General features: G+C 47.0%; 1 protein-coding gene across 2 annotated transcripts in view; it reads right to left on the reverse strand.

The window, feature by feature from the left end:
* Positions 1 to 17,589, reverse strand: part of NAAA (N-acylethanolamine acid amidase) — a 260,081-nt gene that overhangs the window by 65,037 nt on the left and 177,455 nt on the right. For both annotated transcript variants that reach the window (XM_069236844.1, XM_069236845.1), the window contains exons 7-8: positions 9,089 to 9,151; positions 5,791 to 5,857 (exon numbers count right to left, since the gene is read on the reverse strand). In XM_069236844.1, coding sequence (XP_069092945.1) covers positions 5,791 to 5,857; positions 9,089 to 9,151 — 130 coding nt within the window. The remainder of the gene's footprint in view (positions 1 to 5,790; positions 5,858 to 9,088; positions 9,152 to 17,589) is intronic.

The following is a 17,589-nucleotide window of genomic DNA, read 5'->3' on the forward strand; positions in this document are numbered from 1 at the left end:
GGGCCCACTGTCCAGTGATTATTTTCAGGTGGGCTGGAAACACTATGGTGTATTTCAGGCCTAGTTCACATTACTGCTTTTTCACCGACAGAAAGGAGGCTCAACTTTGCAGAACTTGTATGGTGAACTATGGAAAGGTCATTACGTTAGTGTACTCAATTATAAACAGACTTTCACTTCAGGCCTTTTGAAGTATGATGTCCCTATCACAATAATTTGAGTGTATTGCAACAATAGATTGTTGCAGTATTCATGGTGGCAGATGCCATGACAGGTTGCGTTGAGCGTATTCTACGTAATTGGCAGACAGGCCTTTTGGAACTATATATTTTTGCAGCCACAAATCTATGCAGCGAGTTGGATTTGGCTGCAACACCCTCTCTCTTGTGTGGGTTTTTGTCCCGGATTCAGCTGTGCTCACCTTTCGACCATTCCTCTTTTACCTTGGGGCTCGGCCAATGGAATGTACTCTGATTGGCAGGTTCAAATCCCACCACCAATCTGGTCTAAGCCCGTTTGCAGGCTTTTTCAATGGCTTACTGGCTCAGCCTCCTGGTTACTGCCGCCAGGAGGCGTTTGCTGTGGGCCTCACTTAGATCCGGCTTCACCTCCCAGCCCGCCCTGTTATGTATCTGTCATAGGAGGAGGACGCCTGCTTTACTGTAACAGGGCACTTTTGACGAGGTGGTTTGCTCCTTCTTACTAATGCTCTGCGGCTTTGTTTGCTCACCAGCCATTGCCCTCAAACAAGGAATCGGCATGTCCTTGTTGGCCATTCAGTCAGTTATTAATTAAGTAGATGACTATGTCCCTGACTTATCAATGATCATGTCACGCTGTTCTTCCATGGTAGTTCAGGGCCACATTCGACAGCTTATTTGTATTCAGCCCTGTTCTGTTCTCGCTGCTCATTGAGACCTTTAGTATTGCTTCCTGGCAGCAATTAATCCACTCAGTTGTCAGCGAAGTTGCAATGACGTCCTCACAGATTCGCTCTGCTTCACTCTGATTGTTGGCGCTCGCTTTGAAGCTAGGCCACCACGCCCTGCCCACGCAGGCAACCTGCAGATGCTGATCACCTGCTTTGTTCTCTGGTTCAAGGAGTCAGGTACTCAGGCAGAGTGTATCCTGATTGTTCTCAGTCGATTCCTAGCCCCCAGTGGGTGCAAGGCACCAGAGTCAGCACTTGCTCCCAGAGCGCAGCTCACTCATTGTCTCCTAGCCGGGGTCACCGTTTACACTTCTCCCTCTCACTAGTTGCAGGCCAGGCCTCGATATTCTGGACGACCCCTTGGTCTTCTAGCTTATTCTTTGTTGCCAGTGTTGCGTTGGCTTCCATGTCGGCTGAAGCCTGGACAGATTCCACACAGCCAAGGGCTGTATATTAGACCAGGGAGGGCAATATGTGGTTCACCTGTAGTTTGTTTTTACCGGTTTTGCTTGTCTGGATTGCGGCTTGCTGCATGCAAGTCACTTCCAACCATCCTGGGTTAATGGGAACTGATGGAATGGGCTATGTGCATGAGCTTACTTAAACGTTTTTCAACATTTGTCATTATGCTGCAGTTAATCGGCATTCAAAATACTGGTGTGAAATAACTTGATGGAACTGTTTAAAAACAGTAGACAAAGACAAGGAACTTTCTAATAGCAGTGAGCTTGAACTAACTACCCCATGGAAGTCAGTGTATTAGTTATGACCATTCGATTACACTGTCCTGCCGAGGAGGTAGTTCAACAATTTCCATAGGCAAAGGAACTCATTTTTTAACTATTATTGCATGATTGTTTGTTTAAATATCGGAAGTTTCCGTGTCTCTCACTAGAATTTGTATTCAGAATATCATGTGTTACTGCATGCCCAAGTGCGTCAAATGTACATACAATAAGTTTTACAAGTTGCCACCTGCTTTCGAGCACCAATTGCGACATAGGACCATGAGTCAAAGGTCACGACCTTTGAGTTAACTTGGGATATTCATTGCCAACCTCCCCTCAGTCTCACAGGAGTCATTCACCCCTCGCTGGTGCCCTGATGTTAACCTTCTTGTAGCACAACTGTTAGATGTGTAGCAGCCCAACATTGTGGTCATAAGAAGTCTCTGCTTACAGTGTCTGAAAGGCAGGAGATTGTGGTAAGGGGCCATCTGGCTACAAGAGAATCATTTTGTATCTATTTAAACAACAGCGAAGGTTCGAGAGTGCAAGATAAGTCGTATTATTGTGCAAAGAGCTTGAAAACACTCACTACGTTGTTCACATTTCCATGCACCTCCGACAAGGCACAGGTGTAGTGATTTGTACACGCTGACTCAATTGAAATGCTTTTCGAGTTTTCTGTGTTTAATTTAACAGGGTCATTGACTGGGATGGGCCTCCTAGAATATGGTCATTTTGAACAGCACTCATGCAGGAGGCTGGGAGCCTACAAGGAAGTCCCAGTGACCTTCCTTCACTGAGAGAATGACATTCACTCGTAACAGATAACTCTACTACTGAAGCATTTTAGGCTGAACACAAGTAACGAAAAATGAAAATAATAAAATCAGGTGGTCCTATTAGATTGAGCTTCAGGGCTTAGTGTTAGTTTTGGTTTTAGGGTGAGGCACAGAGCAAGCGCTGGCTGAATGTCAGCAGCTTGCATAGGGCTGGGCTAGGAATAGGTAGAAGCTAGGAATTAAGCTTAGGTTCAAGGCTTACGGTGAAGATTAGGTATAGTTTTATCAATGATGAGGCCTCCAGCAAGGCTAAAAGGTGTCTGGGCTTGCGTGCGTTCTTGTTTAGAGGGGATGTGGCCTGGCGGTTCCTGACTAATCCTACTGTTGCAGGTCCAAGGCTAAATTGTATATCAGTGCTTCCTGTCTGAAGTAATAAAAACAATTGACTAGAATGTGGCTGAGAATAATTCAAGCATTCTACCACTTGTTATTCGCTGTGTTGCTCTACTTCCAATGGGTATGCTCAGAACTGTTTCCAGTAGCTCAACGTTTCATGGGACACAACCTGCACCCAAGAGATGAGTCCAACACGGCCTAAACTGGTCTAAATTATTTTATATTGTTCCTGTCATGTGTGTCAACTTTATATTATATTTCAGGTACAACAAAATCTAACACTGAGCTATATTTCTGGCCGAGACTTGTTATTTTGGCATCTAAAAATCTAAATCTAAAAAAAGACATACAAACTATTTAATTAACAAAGCTGTTACTCCAACCATAGTCTTCACGTGAAGATCTATTTGTTGCAATTGAGCCACACAGTTTCTCGAGACATTTCTGGTTGATATAGTAAATCCTGCGCCATTACTAGTCTTGCAAGTGTTTTATAATTGCATTTAAACTCAAGAGAAACATTAGAAACAATAAATGAGATTAATATTTTATCCAGCACCCTGATTACCTCATTTTTTTTATTTTTTATTTTTTTATTTATGGGGTGCTTGTACCCAAGTGATGTATAGAGAACAACCGCTTGCATTATACATATGGTACAAAGACAAGGTGAGAATGCAAAGAGGGCAGATAAGTTATGCAAGAACTTGGTACTGGAAACTGTCACGGAAGGAAGAGGGGATTTCAGAGAAGTCAAGCAGAAAGAGGACTGTGGAGAAGAGAAGGGAGTTTCCAAAGACCATGGACAACTTAGTACCCAATCCGACTGCAGTTGATGACCAAACACACTTTGTGTACCTACTAAGATCAGGAATTAACATTTCTGTATTTTGTTTTCGATATAATGTTTTGGGCATTTCGGTTTTGGGGTTATGAATTGTACAGGAGACTACATGTGGGAAGATACTGGCTGCTGGCTCACTCTTCAGAGTGCAGCTGGCTGGGAACAGCCACAATTCCTGTTGCATAGAAGATAGTACAAACTCCTTTAATCTCTTCGTACCATGTTGTACATGCTAAACGTATGTCTTACCCTGGCCAGCATGACCTGTCCTTGATTCAGTTTTTTCACCTCCACTCATACATTCCATTCCAAGATGAAAGAGGTAGCCAGATAATTCTCATGACCTATATATGGGTGTAAATGAGAATGGACGTATATTTATTTTTGAAAGCATTTGGGGAGCATGTGTGTACCATGCATTATAACCTGTTTTTACATTTTCACCTGTTGGGACATGACGCCAGAGGTCACTGTTTGGTATAGCCAAGGATTTTCAGCATGGAAAACTGGGTACAACTTGCTGGCTGCTGTGTGTTAATAAAGATGGCTATCGCTAATGGCAGTGCTTATAATGTCACGCAATAACAAAAGTGGATGAGGCATGTGGATTGACTATCGTTCAATGCCCATTGTACATCAGACTTGGCTCAACATGCAATTTATCTGATTGCCTGTGAGGAATCTGTATTTCTGTGTGTATATGTGCTGTTGTCACTTATTCTAGAATTATATAATTCTTTTTTCTGCTAGTGAGTCTCCGTTGTGCTGATTCTATCCTGCTACACTTCTGAACAACTTCTATAAATGCGGGTGAGAACATCAAGGCCTCACCATCGCCAGCATGTGCAGTAGGGGAGAAAAGGTTCATGTCTGCTGACAGCCTCTGAAGTCCACCTGGCTTTGGGGTCAAGTGGCATAAAAGAAGCTGCATAAACAAAACACGTGGGTCTGATGAGTATTAGGGGCTAGCAGACAGAGGATACAGCTGTTCATATGTATGGAGAGGATGAGAATTCCAGATGTAGTTGAATTCCTACCTGGGCTGAATGGGCCTGCATGAATTTTGGGAGAAGCTACGCATGCCTGCAGGCTAATCAGAATGGAGCAGTCAATGCCAACATGTCACAAACGACCCAACAAGAAGTAGTAGTGTGGAACTGCCATAATTTCTTTCTTACCCCCAAGTCATACAATAATAACTGCATAAAGGGTAAGTCTGCCGAATTGTGGGTTATATGGAATGTGGGGAGAAAACCTTTCCAGTGGTGACCTGAAATAGGAGGTGGGTTTCAAGGCCAATGAGGCTTTATAATCCAGAGACCTTAGCTCTTTGGTCAGGGAACAGGAGCTCATGAAGATCAGGAAGGAGCTTCTAACCTTAGATACAAAGTCGTTGGGCAGCTACACAGCCAAAATGAGAGTAATGCAATATGTAACCATGCGGCGAATGCCCAGGCTTTCCTAGAAGAAATGAAAGCAAGACAGTTTGGCGTTAATGAAGCCAAATTGGGGCAGGGAGCAGTTTGTGCCAGTTGCGATTAGGTGTCTCATTCTCCAGTGTGTGGGGTAAAGAGGTGTTCAAATGTGAGATTAGTGTGCTGTTCTATCTCCTTTGACTTCTCCCTTGTACGCTTTTCCTTCATTTGACCAGACTTTTGTTTGGTTGAATAGTGTTTAATAAAATAAAAACAAGTTGATTATATGACATTTAACACAGGAGATTTTGCAATTGGGCTGTTATCTCCAAATGACCTTTTATGTTGGTAAATGGAAACCATATTGTTTGTAATGTGTGTTGATATCAATAAAGAACTTTAACACTGGAGCTCTGGTTTTATTCCCCATGAATTCCTTTTCTACACTTTCAGGACCACATAAATATTGTATAGGGAAGCAAGCAGATATGCCTGACCTCATGATTCTTGCTTTTAGAACACTATTGATCTTCCAAAAAAGGACACCATCCCTACAGTTTATGCACATTTAATTGTATGGATCATTACTTACGCTGTATGGATTAAATGTAACAAAACTATACATCACAGAGACATCAAACACTATTTCATATAACCAGGCAATGCCCTGAAAATGAACTCAAAGTTAAAAAATTACCTTATAAAGAGTATCCAAATTGATATTTTCTTGCCCAGTTGCATTCATTGCTTTGATCGCTGCAGTTCTATGGAAACAGTGAGAAAGTACGCATGCATGAGAACCTTTTTTCATTGCTAATTAATTTGGTAAGACTTCTTAGAAAATTAACTAATATTAACAGGTTAATAAAGTATATGTAAATAAAGTGGCCACATTTACAAATGACAAGTTAAAGATGTACTGTAAATGTGAAGGAATTTGAAACTGTAGGCAAAAAATTAAATCAGTATCCTCAAATTGATTTGTGGGAGCAGTGCAGGTGCATCAAACAGAATACAGTATGGACGATGTGTGGCTTCAATTGAATTTAGAAAAACTCAACTTCCTAGAAAATTAAAATGTTTATTTGTTATTTTGTTTGTTTGCAGATTAAATAAAATGTGTTATCACTTGTGTATGTGTTTGATGGAATGCTATTTTCCATATTTGTTGTGTATTGTTTTGCAGTTCAAATCATCGACAATCTTTAGGCCTGGGTCCCTCGGTTTCAGTAATGACTCAGTATGGGGGGGTTCCCAGATTTTAATAATGATTCCGTGGGGGTCGCTGGGTTCCAGTAATGATAAATTGGGAGTCCTCAGAAGTTAAAAGGTTGGGAACCACTGTTATCGATTATAGAAGTAAATATTTTTATGTATTGGGATACAGACATTCTTAACTAAAAGGTGCAGGCATCCTCACTTATTGCCTTAAGGTCATCCATCAATACATAGATTGTCATTTTGAGGTGGTTGTCAAGCAAGACATATGAGATCTAATTCACGAGCAAATGTGCGAAACTATGGCCAGAGAGTTTTGCTCCTGTATGGGTGTAGTTTTACAAATGTAAGAGATTCAGAAAACTTTGCAGGTTATCTCTGGAAAGCTATGCAGCTTTCTAAGCAGAGTCCTAGAAAACGTTTGCAAATTCATTTATAACTCTACTTACAGACAGTTTCAGCTGCCTGGAAAGCCTCAAAAGATCAATTCTTTAACAAAGTAAAATAAAAAGTACAGAGAGAGAGAGAGAGAGAGAGGAGCGGGGGGCTTTGGTACAGCCCCTTGGCATTGGTTTTCATGCGTTTTTTCATGGTTAATCATTGTTTGGATGAGCTACCCAGCAAGGTCATTGCATTTCGTGGGAGATTACATTGTTCCATTTGTGTTTGGGTGATGGGGCTCAAGTAAACTTTAAATGCTGGTGAACAGTTGTTTTGCTTCTGAAGTGCTTCTTGTTTGGATGCCTCAGCCCGTTAAATAACGGCAGGCACAGTGCTATTTACTAAAAAGTAGTGAATATTTTTTTGTTTTACTTTGCTGTCTGGAAACCATTGTCAGATGTACAGCTTTTTTGTTCGTAATGTAAAGATATACCTGCACACAAGACTACTACTTTGCTGTGTACGCTTTTAAAAACTACACTTATAATGCAAACTCCCTCTTCTGACTGCCTTCCCTAATCGTCTTCATTGGGATTTGCTCAAAAAATGGGCACTACTACCAGCTTCCTGTTGTCAATTTTGTTTTGGTACTTCTGAAAATTAATTTTTCGTGGGTTTTAGGGCTGGGGAATGACAACAAATGATAATAGGTAGCCTGTTGGATTAGGGATAGCAATGAGCTGGAGATGAAATTCGTTTTGCCACCTTCAAGCTGAGTAAACATCTCAAACTATAAGTGTTGAAATACTATTAAAAAAAGGGTCTCTGCTATTCCAGGAAGCATTTTGTTTCCATCACTGAATGGCCCTGTCTTTTAAAGGTCCTTTGTTTTAAAGTTGAAAATGCATCCAAAATCAGTATGGGATGTTATTCTCGGTTGAAGTTGAAATCCACTGTAGTTGTTTCACTCTACCCCTTCCTGTGTCTACATGACCTGCTGAGCATCAAGCAAGGACTGAGGCTTGAAAGTGAGGAAACCTGGCTTGTTGTTTCTGCAGAACAGTTTTTTCTTCAAATAGGTTGGTGTAGTTCTGAAAAGTTGTGGCATAGTAAAACTGTCAGTCATTATGTTCTACCACAATATAGATTTTTTTTAACAACTCTACGATATTGGCTTCCAACATATTCTGAAGATAAAAAGCTGTGGTTAAGAAATGCAAATGTACACTCCCCTACATCTGCTTCTCTTGTCACTATACTAGTAGTCGATATTCTCAAATAGATAATATGTGTAGTTCGAAGATACTGACTTCTGTGTTTGGACATAAACCCCAAACAAAAGTACGTTCCTCCCATTTTTTTTTCCATGGGATATTGCTGGGTACTTGAATATATCTAGAAGGAAAGAATCCTCTCATACTCTGGGAACTATTCTCTTAATCCTTGTTGCCACAATCCTTTTGGCTGGCTCTGAGGCTTTACTAAGCAACTGGGTTACTTAACTTGAGTAAGCCATGCGGACAACCTCTATTCAGCTCGGCAAAAGATGCGCTTGTGATGTGGTCACATGACAAGGGGTTTCTTCCATTCCCACAGGAAGTCCCATAGCTCTAATGCCCTTTGGTTATGGGTGTGTGAGAAAAGGAGTGACTTCCTGTGGCAACTATTTTATTTGGGGGCTCAAAGGGCATTTGCCCTATATCTGCAATGGCTCACACTATTTCCAACATGATTTCAGAGAAACACCTCTCTCAAAGACCTGCTTGAAATAACTCTTATCTGCTTCCTGATTACATGAAGTGGCTTTTAATGTACTACAACCACTCAATAGTGGAAAGTGGTATTATATTTGCTTACAAAAGAATGTAACTATTTATGAGTAAGCACCCTCTACTGACTCTACTGTCAGATCCTTTGTCTTGCCTACTCCATTTTTTGATAGTTAATACAGAGACCTTTGTAACTAAATCATACTTTTCAATAGAAAAATGTAATTACAAAATAATAAGCAATTGACAAATGAAACATTGCTATTGGTAATAACTGATATAAACACACATTAAATAATTTACAAGTATTACATACATTAAAAAATACAAGAGTGTCGTCATAATAACAAGGTTTGTGGAGTTCATAATAATAAAATAAAGTTCTAGACAATAGGGAGTTTTTTCACCTCATGGAACGAAGTGCCTTCATGTATAGCTCAATCTTTTCTCTTATTACCTATAATATCAGTCTGAATAACTAAGAAACATTGAAGTTGTTAGCTGCAACATATCCTCATTTCGAAATAGAGGGGTGCTCTAACTGGTAGTGAAAAAACCTGCATATAAAACAATTCAATCATCAGGAATATTTGACTTTTGGAAGTTGCAGCTAACAATAAAACTTACCTTCGATCATCAGATGGTGGTGGTGTTGTCCAGTGGTCATAGTTTGTCTCAACACGGAACCACCTGCAGTAAAAAAATATAATGCACATTTAGACGTGCTTACCGACTTCTCTGCACAATATGGACAACATGTAAGTATTCATATTTATGCATAAAGATTTTATAAAGCATTTACATGTTGCCTTTGTCACTTCAGAGCACTGAAAATAATTGGGGCGTGTACAATCGCAAAAATGCCTTTTCTACAAACCACAAATTGTGATTTGGTAAAATGTTATCGACCCTCAATTTAGGATTTTGATCCAATGTTTAGGGCGTCCGTTCCAAATATTAAATCTGAATGGTATGTATTAATGTTTTATCCGGTAGCAGAACATTGATAATTTACCGACTACAAACATGTAATGATATTGGTCCCACAGAACACAGCCTAAGTTTAACAAAGGTCAGTTTATTTTTTTATTTTTTTTGTTTAAACGCATCCTGCTTTCATTTAAAGAAAATGGTCTGCATTGCGAAAAAATATTGCTTAATTTTAAAATAATCACAGGCATGGTTTCCTGCTGACCCCAGTGATGCGATGTCTGCGATTCCTAGAGGTTTGCAAAACACCACACTAGTTGGAAAAATACTGGTCCCAAATTGTGACCGTTATTTGCGATCAGTACTTCGTACATCAGACCCAAAGTACAGTGTCCAACAGGAGTACAGATAGAATGCTTAAGTGGAGCACAAAAGGAAATCAGTTATCGAGCATCACTGGCCTAGTCAGCCACAAATGGAACCCAAGCATGTCTAAACCACAGGCAGTTTAAACTGATCAATACTACATCACTTTACCAGTCCCCTGCTAAACAGACACAACTCGTCAATGTACACTGTCATCCTACACCAGTCCCAAGTACAATTATTCATCCTTTTCTCTACAGCTGCCACAGCTTCCCTTATCACCAGCACTCAGCATGAGCCATTGACATCGCACAGGGATAGTGAGTTTGTGAGTTGTCCCATGTACCAGATCATGGCCAAGAACTATGGGGGTCATTCCGCCAGGGCCAGCGACCGCGGGAGCACCGCCAACAGGCTGGCGGTGCTCCCATGGGCATTCTGACCGCGGCGGTACAGCCGCGGTCAGAAACGGGAAACCGGCGGTGTCCCGCCGGTTTCCCGCTGCCCAAGGGAATCCTCCATGGCGGCGCTGCAAGCAGCGCCGCCATGGGGATTCCGACCCCCTTACCGCCAGCCTGGCTCTGGCGGTTTTGACCGCCAGAACCTGGCTGGCGGTAACGGGTGTCATGGGGACCCTGGGGGCCCCTGCAGTGCCCATGCCAATGGCATGGGCACTGCAGGGGCCCCCTAACAGGGCCCCACCAAGATTTTCAGTGTCTGCCAAGCAGACACTGAAAATCGCGACGGGTGCGACTGCACCCGTCGCACCCCACGCACTCCGCCGGCTCCATTCGGAGCTGGCATCCTCATGGAAGGGCGTTTCCCGCTGGGCTGGCGGGCGGCCTTCTGGCGGTCGCCCGCCAGCCCAGCGGGGAACTCAGAATGGCCGCCGTGGTCATATGACCGCAGTGCGGTCATTCGGCGGCTCCCGCCGGCCCTGCGGTTACCGCGGCCGGCGGGAGTCAGAATGACCCCCTATGTCTCGTGCAACACCTTTTTGTTATATTCATTGTTATTGCGTCTTTTAAACAGGTGAGTCTGAAGATTAACTAATGCTATATACCCATCTCGAAGGATATTAATCTTTTCTTACTGTTTTATAAATTGGGTTTAAGGGGTCTAACAAAACTAAACACTGCTTCTTTAAAGCCTATTCTCCTTTAATTAAATAGTGGCTGGTGCTTCAAAGCTAGCCAATATTTGAATGAATCTGTAACAAACCTCCAATAAATATGTACATAAATTAATTAATAAAGTACAAGACATAGGGGGTCTGGCTGGGCCCGCCAGAATACCGCTGCGCGGTCAATAGACCGCCGCGGGTATTCTGGGTTTCCCGCTGGGCTGGCGGGCGACCGCCAGAAGGCCGCCCGCCAGCCCAGCGGGAAACACCCTTCCATGAGGATGCCGGCTCCGAATGGAGCCGGCGGAGTGGAAGGGGTGCGACGGGTGCAGTTGCACCCATCGCGATTTCCAGTGTCTGCATGGCAGACACTGAAAATCTTTGTGGGGCCCTGTTACGGGGGCCCCTGCAGTGCCCATGCCATTGGCATGGGGACTGCAGGGGCCCCCAGGGGCCCCACGACACCCCATACCGCCAGGAACAGGATGGCGGCCAAAACCGCCAGGAACAGGATGGCGGTATGGGGGTCGGAATCCCCATGGCGGCGCAGCCATGGAGGATTCCCCAGGGCAGCGGAAAACCGGCGGTACACCGCCGGTTTTCCGTTTCTGACCGCGGCTGTACCGCCACGGTCAGAATGCCCAAGGGAGCACCGCCAGCCTGTTGGCGGTGCTCGCGCGGTCGTTGGCCCTGGCGGATTTTACCGCCAGGGTCAGAATGACCCCCATAATTTCCTAATTTGTTCTTGAGCAGTCACAGTTTTCTCTATCATTTACTCTTAATAAATAACGGTTCCTTATGTCTTCATGTTTATGTATGTTGAATTTTGAATACATAGGGGGTCATTCCAACCCTGGCGGTCATCGACCGCCAGGGTGGAGGACCACGGAAGCACTGCCAGCAGGCTGGCGGTGCTTCATTGCCCATTCTGACCGCGGCGTTAAAGCCGCGGTCAGAAAAGGGAATCCGGCGGATTTCCCCTGCTTGGGCAGAACCTCCATGGCGGCGCTGCTTGATTCCGACCCCCTTCCCGCCATCCTGTTCCTGGCGGTTTTTACCAGGATGGCGGGAACGGGTGTCGTGGGGCCCCTGCACTGCCCATGCCACTGGCATGGGCAGTGCAGGGGCCCCCTAACAGGGCCCCAGAGAGATTTTCACTGTCTGCATTGCACCCCTGCATTCGGAGCCGGCTTCAATGTTGCAGGGGCTTTCCCGCTGGGCCGGCGAGCGCTCCCTTGGCGGGTGCCCGCCAGCCCAGCGGGAAAGTCAGAATGGCCTCCGCGGTCTTCTGACCGTGGAGCGGCCATTTGGCGGTTCCCGCCAGGCGGGTGGCGTCCGCCGCCCGCCAGGGTCAGAATGACCCTCATAGTTCCTTACATCTCAAAGGTTCTTTCAAGGTAATGGATCTGTTAGCAGACATGGTGCTAATAGAGCAACCACAGTCTAGCACTTCCAACTCTCTTGCGTTTATTGTACTCTAGGCACTATAAGGAAGCCAAGTAGAACACATCAACAAGACTTCCCCCTTTTTCTCAAACAGGAGAGATACTCAACTCTCAGTTCCCCAGGCTGAGGCGAATTGACCCTTTTATAAATGTACTGTGGGAAAGTTAACCATACATATCAATATCAGACATACAGTCACACAAGATACAGGCTTGATTACTCAGAACTACTGTGTTTACACAATAGAGTGCCTCCACTCTGTTAGGTAACATGATATTAAGCAGACAATTCAGAGGGATCTCACCTGCAGCCTGTAAGTGGACATTAACAAAGCCAGTTAGAATACCTAGGTACCATGAGTATATCTTACGCTATTTCATATATCTGAATGAATGTAGAGTTAACTTGTGACCAATCAATCAATCAATCACTGCATTTGTAAAGCGCACTACATACCCGCGAGGGTCTCAAGGCGCTGGGGGGGGTGCTACTGGTCGAAGAGCCAGGTCTTGAGGAGTCTTCTGAAGGCCAGCAGGTCCTGGGTCTGTCGTAGGATGGTGGGGAGAGTGTTCCAGGTCTTGGCGGCGAGGTAGGAGAAGGATCTGCCGCCGACTGTGGTTTTTCGGATGCGGGGGACTGTGGCGAGGGCGAGGTTGGCTGAGCGGAGGCTTCGGGTGGGGGTGTGGAAGCTGAGTCGGTTGTTGAGGTAGGTGGGTCCGGTGTTGTGCAGTGCTTTGTGTGCGTGGATCAGGAGCTTGAAGGTGATCCTTTTGTTGACGGGGAGCCAGTGCAGGCCTCTCAGGTGGAGTGTGATGTGGCTGCGGCGGGGGACATCGAGGATGAGTCAGGCCGCAGCGTTCTGGATGCGTTGGAGTCGTCTCAGGAGCTTGTTTGTAGTTCCTGAGTAGAGGGCGTTCCCGTAGTCGAGTCTGCTGGTGATGAGGGCCTGGGTAACGGTTTTTCTCGTGTCGAGGGGGATCCATTTGAAGATCCTGCGGAGCATACGGAGGGTTTTGAAGCAGGACGCGGAGACGGCATTGACTTGCCTGGTCATGGAGAGAGTGGAGTCGAGGATGACCCCCAGGTTGCGTGCGTGGTCCGTGGGTTCCGGGGCTGTGCCTAGTGACATGGACCACCAAGAGTTGTCCCAGGCTGATGGGGTGGGTCCGAGAATGAGGACCTCCGTCTTGTCTGAGTTCAGCTTCAGTCTGCTGTCCTTCATCCAGTCGGCTACGGCCTTCATTCCTCGGTGGAGGTTAGCTTTGGCGGTGTGGGGATCTTCGGTGAGGTATATGATCAGCTGGGTGTCGTCGGCGTAGGAGATGATGTTGAGGTTGTGTTGTCGTGCGACGTGAGCGAGGGGGGCCATGTAGATGTTGAACAGTGTCGGGCTGAGGGAGGATCCCTGTGGTACGCCGCAGATGATTTCAGTGGTTTTGGAGCGGAAGGGTGGGAGGCGGACACTCTGGGTTCTGCCGGAGAGGAAGGATGTGGTCCAGGCCAGGGCCTTCTCTTGGATACCAGCGTCATGGAGGCGTGCTGATAGGGTGCGGTGGCAGACCGTGTCAAAGGCTGCTGGTCCAGGAGGATGAGGGCGGCTGTTTCTCCTTTGTCCATCAGGGTCCGGATGTCGTCAGTGGCGGCGATGAGGGCGGTCTCGGTGCTGTGGTTACTGTGAAAACCGGATTGGGAAGAGTCCAGGATGTTGTTAACTTCGAGGTAGCGGGTCAGCTGTTTGTTGACAATCTTATCGGTCACTTTTGCCGGGAAAGGGAGCAGGGAGATGGGCCGGAAGTTCTTGAGGTCCTAGGGTCCGCCCTGGGCTTCTTCAGAAGGGCGTTGATCTCGGCGTGCTTCCAGCTTTCTGGGAAGGTTGCTGTCTCAAAGGAACAGTTGATTGTTTTCCGGAGGTGGGGCGCGATGGCTGCGCTGGCTTTGTTGAAGACGTGGTAAGGGCAGGGGTCCGATGGGGATCCGGAGTGGATGGAGTTCATTGTTTTGATGGTGTCTTCGTCGCTGACGCTGGACCAGATGGTCAGGCGACTGGTGCGAGTGGTAGTCGCAGGGGTGGTGGACTCGGTGGTGGGTGCGGGGGGGGTCGGGGTTGAAGCTGTCGGTGATCTTGCGGTGGAAGAAGGTGGCCAGGTAGTCGCACAGGTCTTGAGATGGCTGGATGTCGTTGGTGATGGAGCTGGGGTTGGAGAGTTCTTTCACGATGCTGAAGAGCTCTTTGGTGTTGTGTGCGTTGTTGTCTAGGCGGTCCTTGAAGGCGGTCTTCTTGGCGGTCCTGATGAGTTGGTGATGTCTGCGGATGGCGCTCTTGAGGGCTGTGTGGTTGTCTGGTGTTCGGTCGTGGAGCCATTTCTTCTCCATCTTCCGACAGGTGTGCTTGGAGATCCGGAGGTCCTCGGTGAACCAGGCGGCTTTCTTGTTGGTGCGGTTGGTTGTAAAGGTCTTGAGAGGGGCGAGGGTGTTGGCGCAGTCGTTGATCCACTGTGTGAGGTTGGTCGCGGCGGTGTCTGGGTCGGTGGGTGGTCTCAGGGCGAGGGCGGTAGTCAGTTGGTCCTCGGTGACCTTGCCCCAGCAGCGGCGTGGTAGCTGTTGGGTGCGGTGGTGTGGGGTGGGTTTTCTGAAGGTGAAGTGGACGCATCTGTGGTCGGTCCAGTGTGGTTCGGTAGTGTGGTTGAAGGAGACGTGGGGGCTTGCGGAGAAGATGGGGTCGAGCGTGTGTCCAGCGGCGTGAGTGGGTGTCGTTACGAGCTGTTTGAGTCTGAGGTTGGCGAGGTTGTCGATCAGGGCGGTGGAGTTGGCGTCGTTGTTGTTCTCGAGGTGGAAGTTCAGGTCCCCAAGGAGGATGTAGTCCGTGAAAGCGAGGGCGTGGGTGCTGATGAGGTCGGTGATGGTGTCACTGAACTGTGGGCGGGTCCGGGAGGTCTGTAGATGAGAGTTCCTCTGAGGGTGGTGTTGGGGTCGGTGTGGATCTGGAAGTGCATGTGCTCGGCGGTGGTGAGGGTGTCATCGGTGTTCGTTGAGATTTTGATGGAGTCTTTGTGGATGATGGCGATTCCTCCTCCCACTCCGTTGGTGCAGTCTCTGCGGGAGATCTTGTAGCCCTGTGGGATGGCTATGGCGATGTCTGGTGCTGAGGTGGCGTTCAGCCAGGTCTCCGTCAGGAAGGCGACGTCGGGCGGTGGAGTCTAGGAGGTCCCAAAGTTCGATGGCGTGCTTGCGAGCAGAGCGGGTGTTGAGGAGGATGCAGCGGAGGTGGTTGGGTTCTCTGGCTGGTGGTGTGGAGGGTTGGATGCTGGTGAATCTGCAGTTCCGGCAGGTGAAAGGACCCTGGGTGCGTTTCGGGGTGGCACGGTAGCAGGGGTGGCCTCGTCTGGTGTTGAGTGCGTGGAGGGTGCTTGCGTCGTAGTGCAGTCTCGTGTTGCGGGGGGTGCGGGTTCCAGGGGTTCTGGTGCTGGGTGCGTGAAGGAGCCTGGACTGGCTTGTAGTGAGTACCTAGGGGTACTTGCACCTTGCACCAGGCCCAGTTATCCCTTATTAGTGTATAGGGTGTCTAGCAGCATAGGCTGATAGATAATGGTAGCTTAGCAGAGCAGCTTAGGCTGAACTAGGAGACGAGTGAAGCTCCTACAGTACCACTTAGTGTCATATGCACAATATCATAAGAAAACACAATACACAGATATACTAAAAATAAAGGTACTTTATTTTTATGACAATATGCCAAAAGTATCTCAGTGAGTACCCTCAGTATGAGGATAGCAAATATACACAAGATATATGTACACAATACCAAAATATGCAGTAATAGTATTAGAAAACAGTGCAAACAATGTATAGTTACAATAGGATGCAATGGAGACACATAGGGATAGGGGCAACACAAACCATATACTCCAAAAGTGGAATGCGAACCACGAATGGACCCCAAACCTATGTGACCTTGTAGAGGGTCGCTGGGACTATTAGAAAATAGTAAGGGTTAGAAAAATAGCCCACCCCAAGACCCTGAAAAGTGAGTGCAAAGTGCACTAAAGTTCCCCAAAGGACATAGAAGTCGTGATAGGGAAATTCTGCAGGAAAGACACAAACCAACAATGCAACAACGATGGATTTCCAGTCGAGGGTACCTGTGGAACAAGGGGACCAAGTCCAAAAGTCACAAGCAAGTCGGAGATGGGCAGATGCCCAGGAAATGCCAGCTGTGGGTGCAAAGATGCTACTACTGGACAGTAGAAGCGTAGGTTTCTGCAAGAACGACAAGGGCTAGAGACTTCCCCTTTGGAGGACGGATCCCTCACGCCGTGGAGAGTCGTGCAGAAGTGTTTTCCTGCCGAAAGACCGCCAACAAGCCTTGCTAGCTGCAAATCGTGCGGTAAGGGTTTTTGGATGCTGCTGTGGCCCAGGAGGGACCAGGATGTCGCAAATTGCGTCAGGGGACAGAGGGGACTTCGAGCAAGACAAGGAGCCCTCTCAGCAGCAGGCAGCACCCGGAGAAGTGCCAGAAACAGGCACTACGAGGATGCGTGAAACGGTGCTCACCGAAGTCGCACAAAGGAGTCCCACGTCGCCGGAGAACAACTTAGGAGGTCGTGCAATGCAGGTTAGAGTGCCGTGGACCCAGGCTGGACCGTGCACAAAGGATTTCCGCCGGAAGTGCACGGAGGCCGGAGTAGCTGCAAAAGTCGCAGTTTCCAACAATGCAGTCTGGCGTGGGGAGGCAAGGACTTACCTCCACCAAACTTGGAATGAAGAGTCACTGGACTGTGGGAGTCACTTGGACAGAGTTGCTGGATTCAAGGGACCTCGCTCGTAGTGCTGAGAGGAGACCCAAGGTACCGGTGATGCAGTTCTTTGGTGCCTGCGGTTGCAGGGGGACGATTCCGTCGACCCACGGGAGATTTATTCGGAGCTTCTAGTGCAGAGAGGAGGCAGACTACCCCCACAGCATGCACCACCAGGAAAACAGTCGAGAAGGCGGCAGGATCAGCGTTACAGAGTTGCAGTAGTTGTCTTTGCTACTATGTTGCAGTTTTGCAGGCTTCCAGCGCGGTCAGCAGTCGATTCCTTGGCAGAAGGTGAAGAGAGAGATGCAGAGGAACTCGGATGAGCTCTTGCATTCGTTATCTAAGGAATCCCAAGAGACAGAGACCCTAAATAGCCAGAAAAGAGGGTTTGGCTACCTAGGAGAGAGGATAGGCTAGCAACACCTGAAGGAGCCTATCACAAGGAGTCTCTGACGTCACCTGGTGGC

The sequence above is a fragment of the Pleurodeles waltl genome, chromosome 1_2 (assembly GCF_031143425.1).
Source record: "Pleurodeles waltl isolate 20211129_DDA chromosome 1_2, aPleWal1.hap1.20221129, whole genome shotgun sequence".
In the NCBI taxonomy this organism is placed as follows: domain Eukaryota; kingdom Metazoa; phylum Chordata; class Amphibia; order Caudata; family Salamandridae; genus Pleurodeles; species Pleurodeles waltl.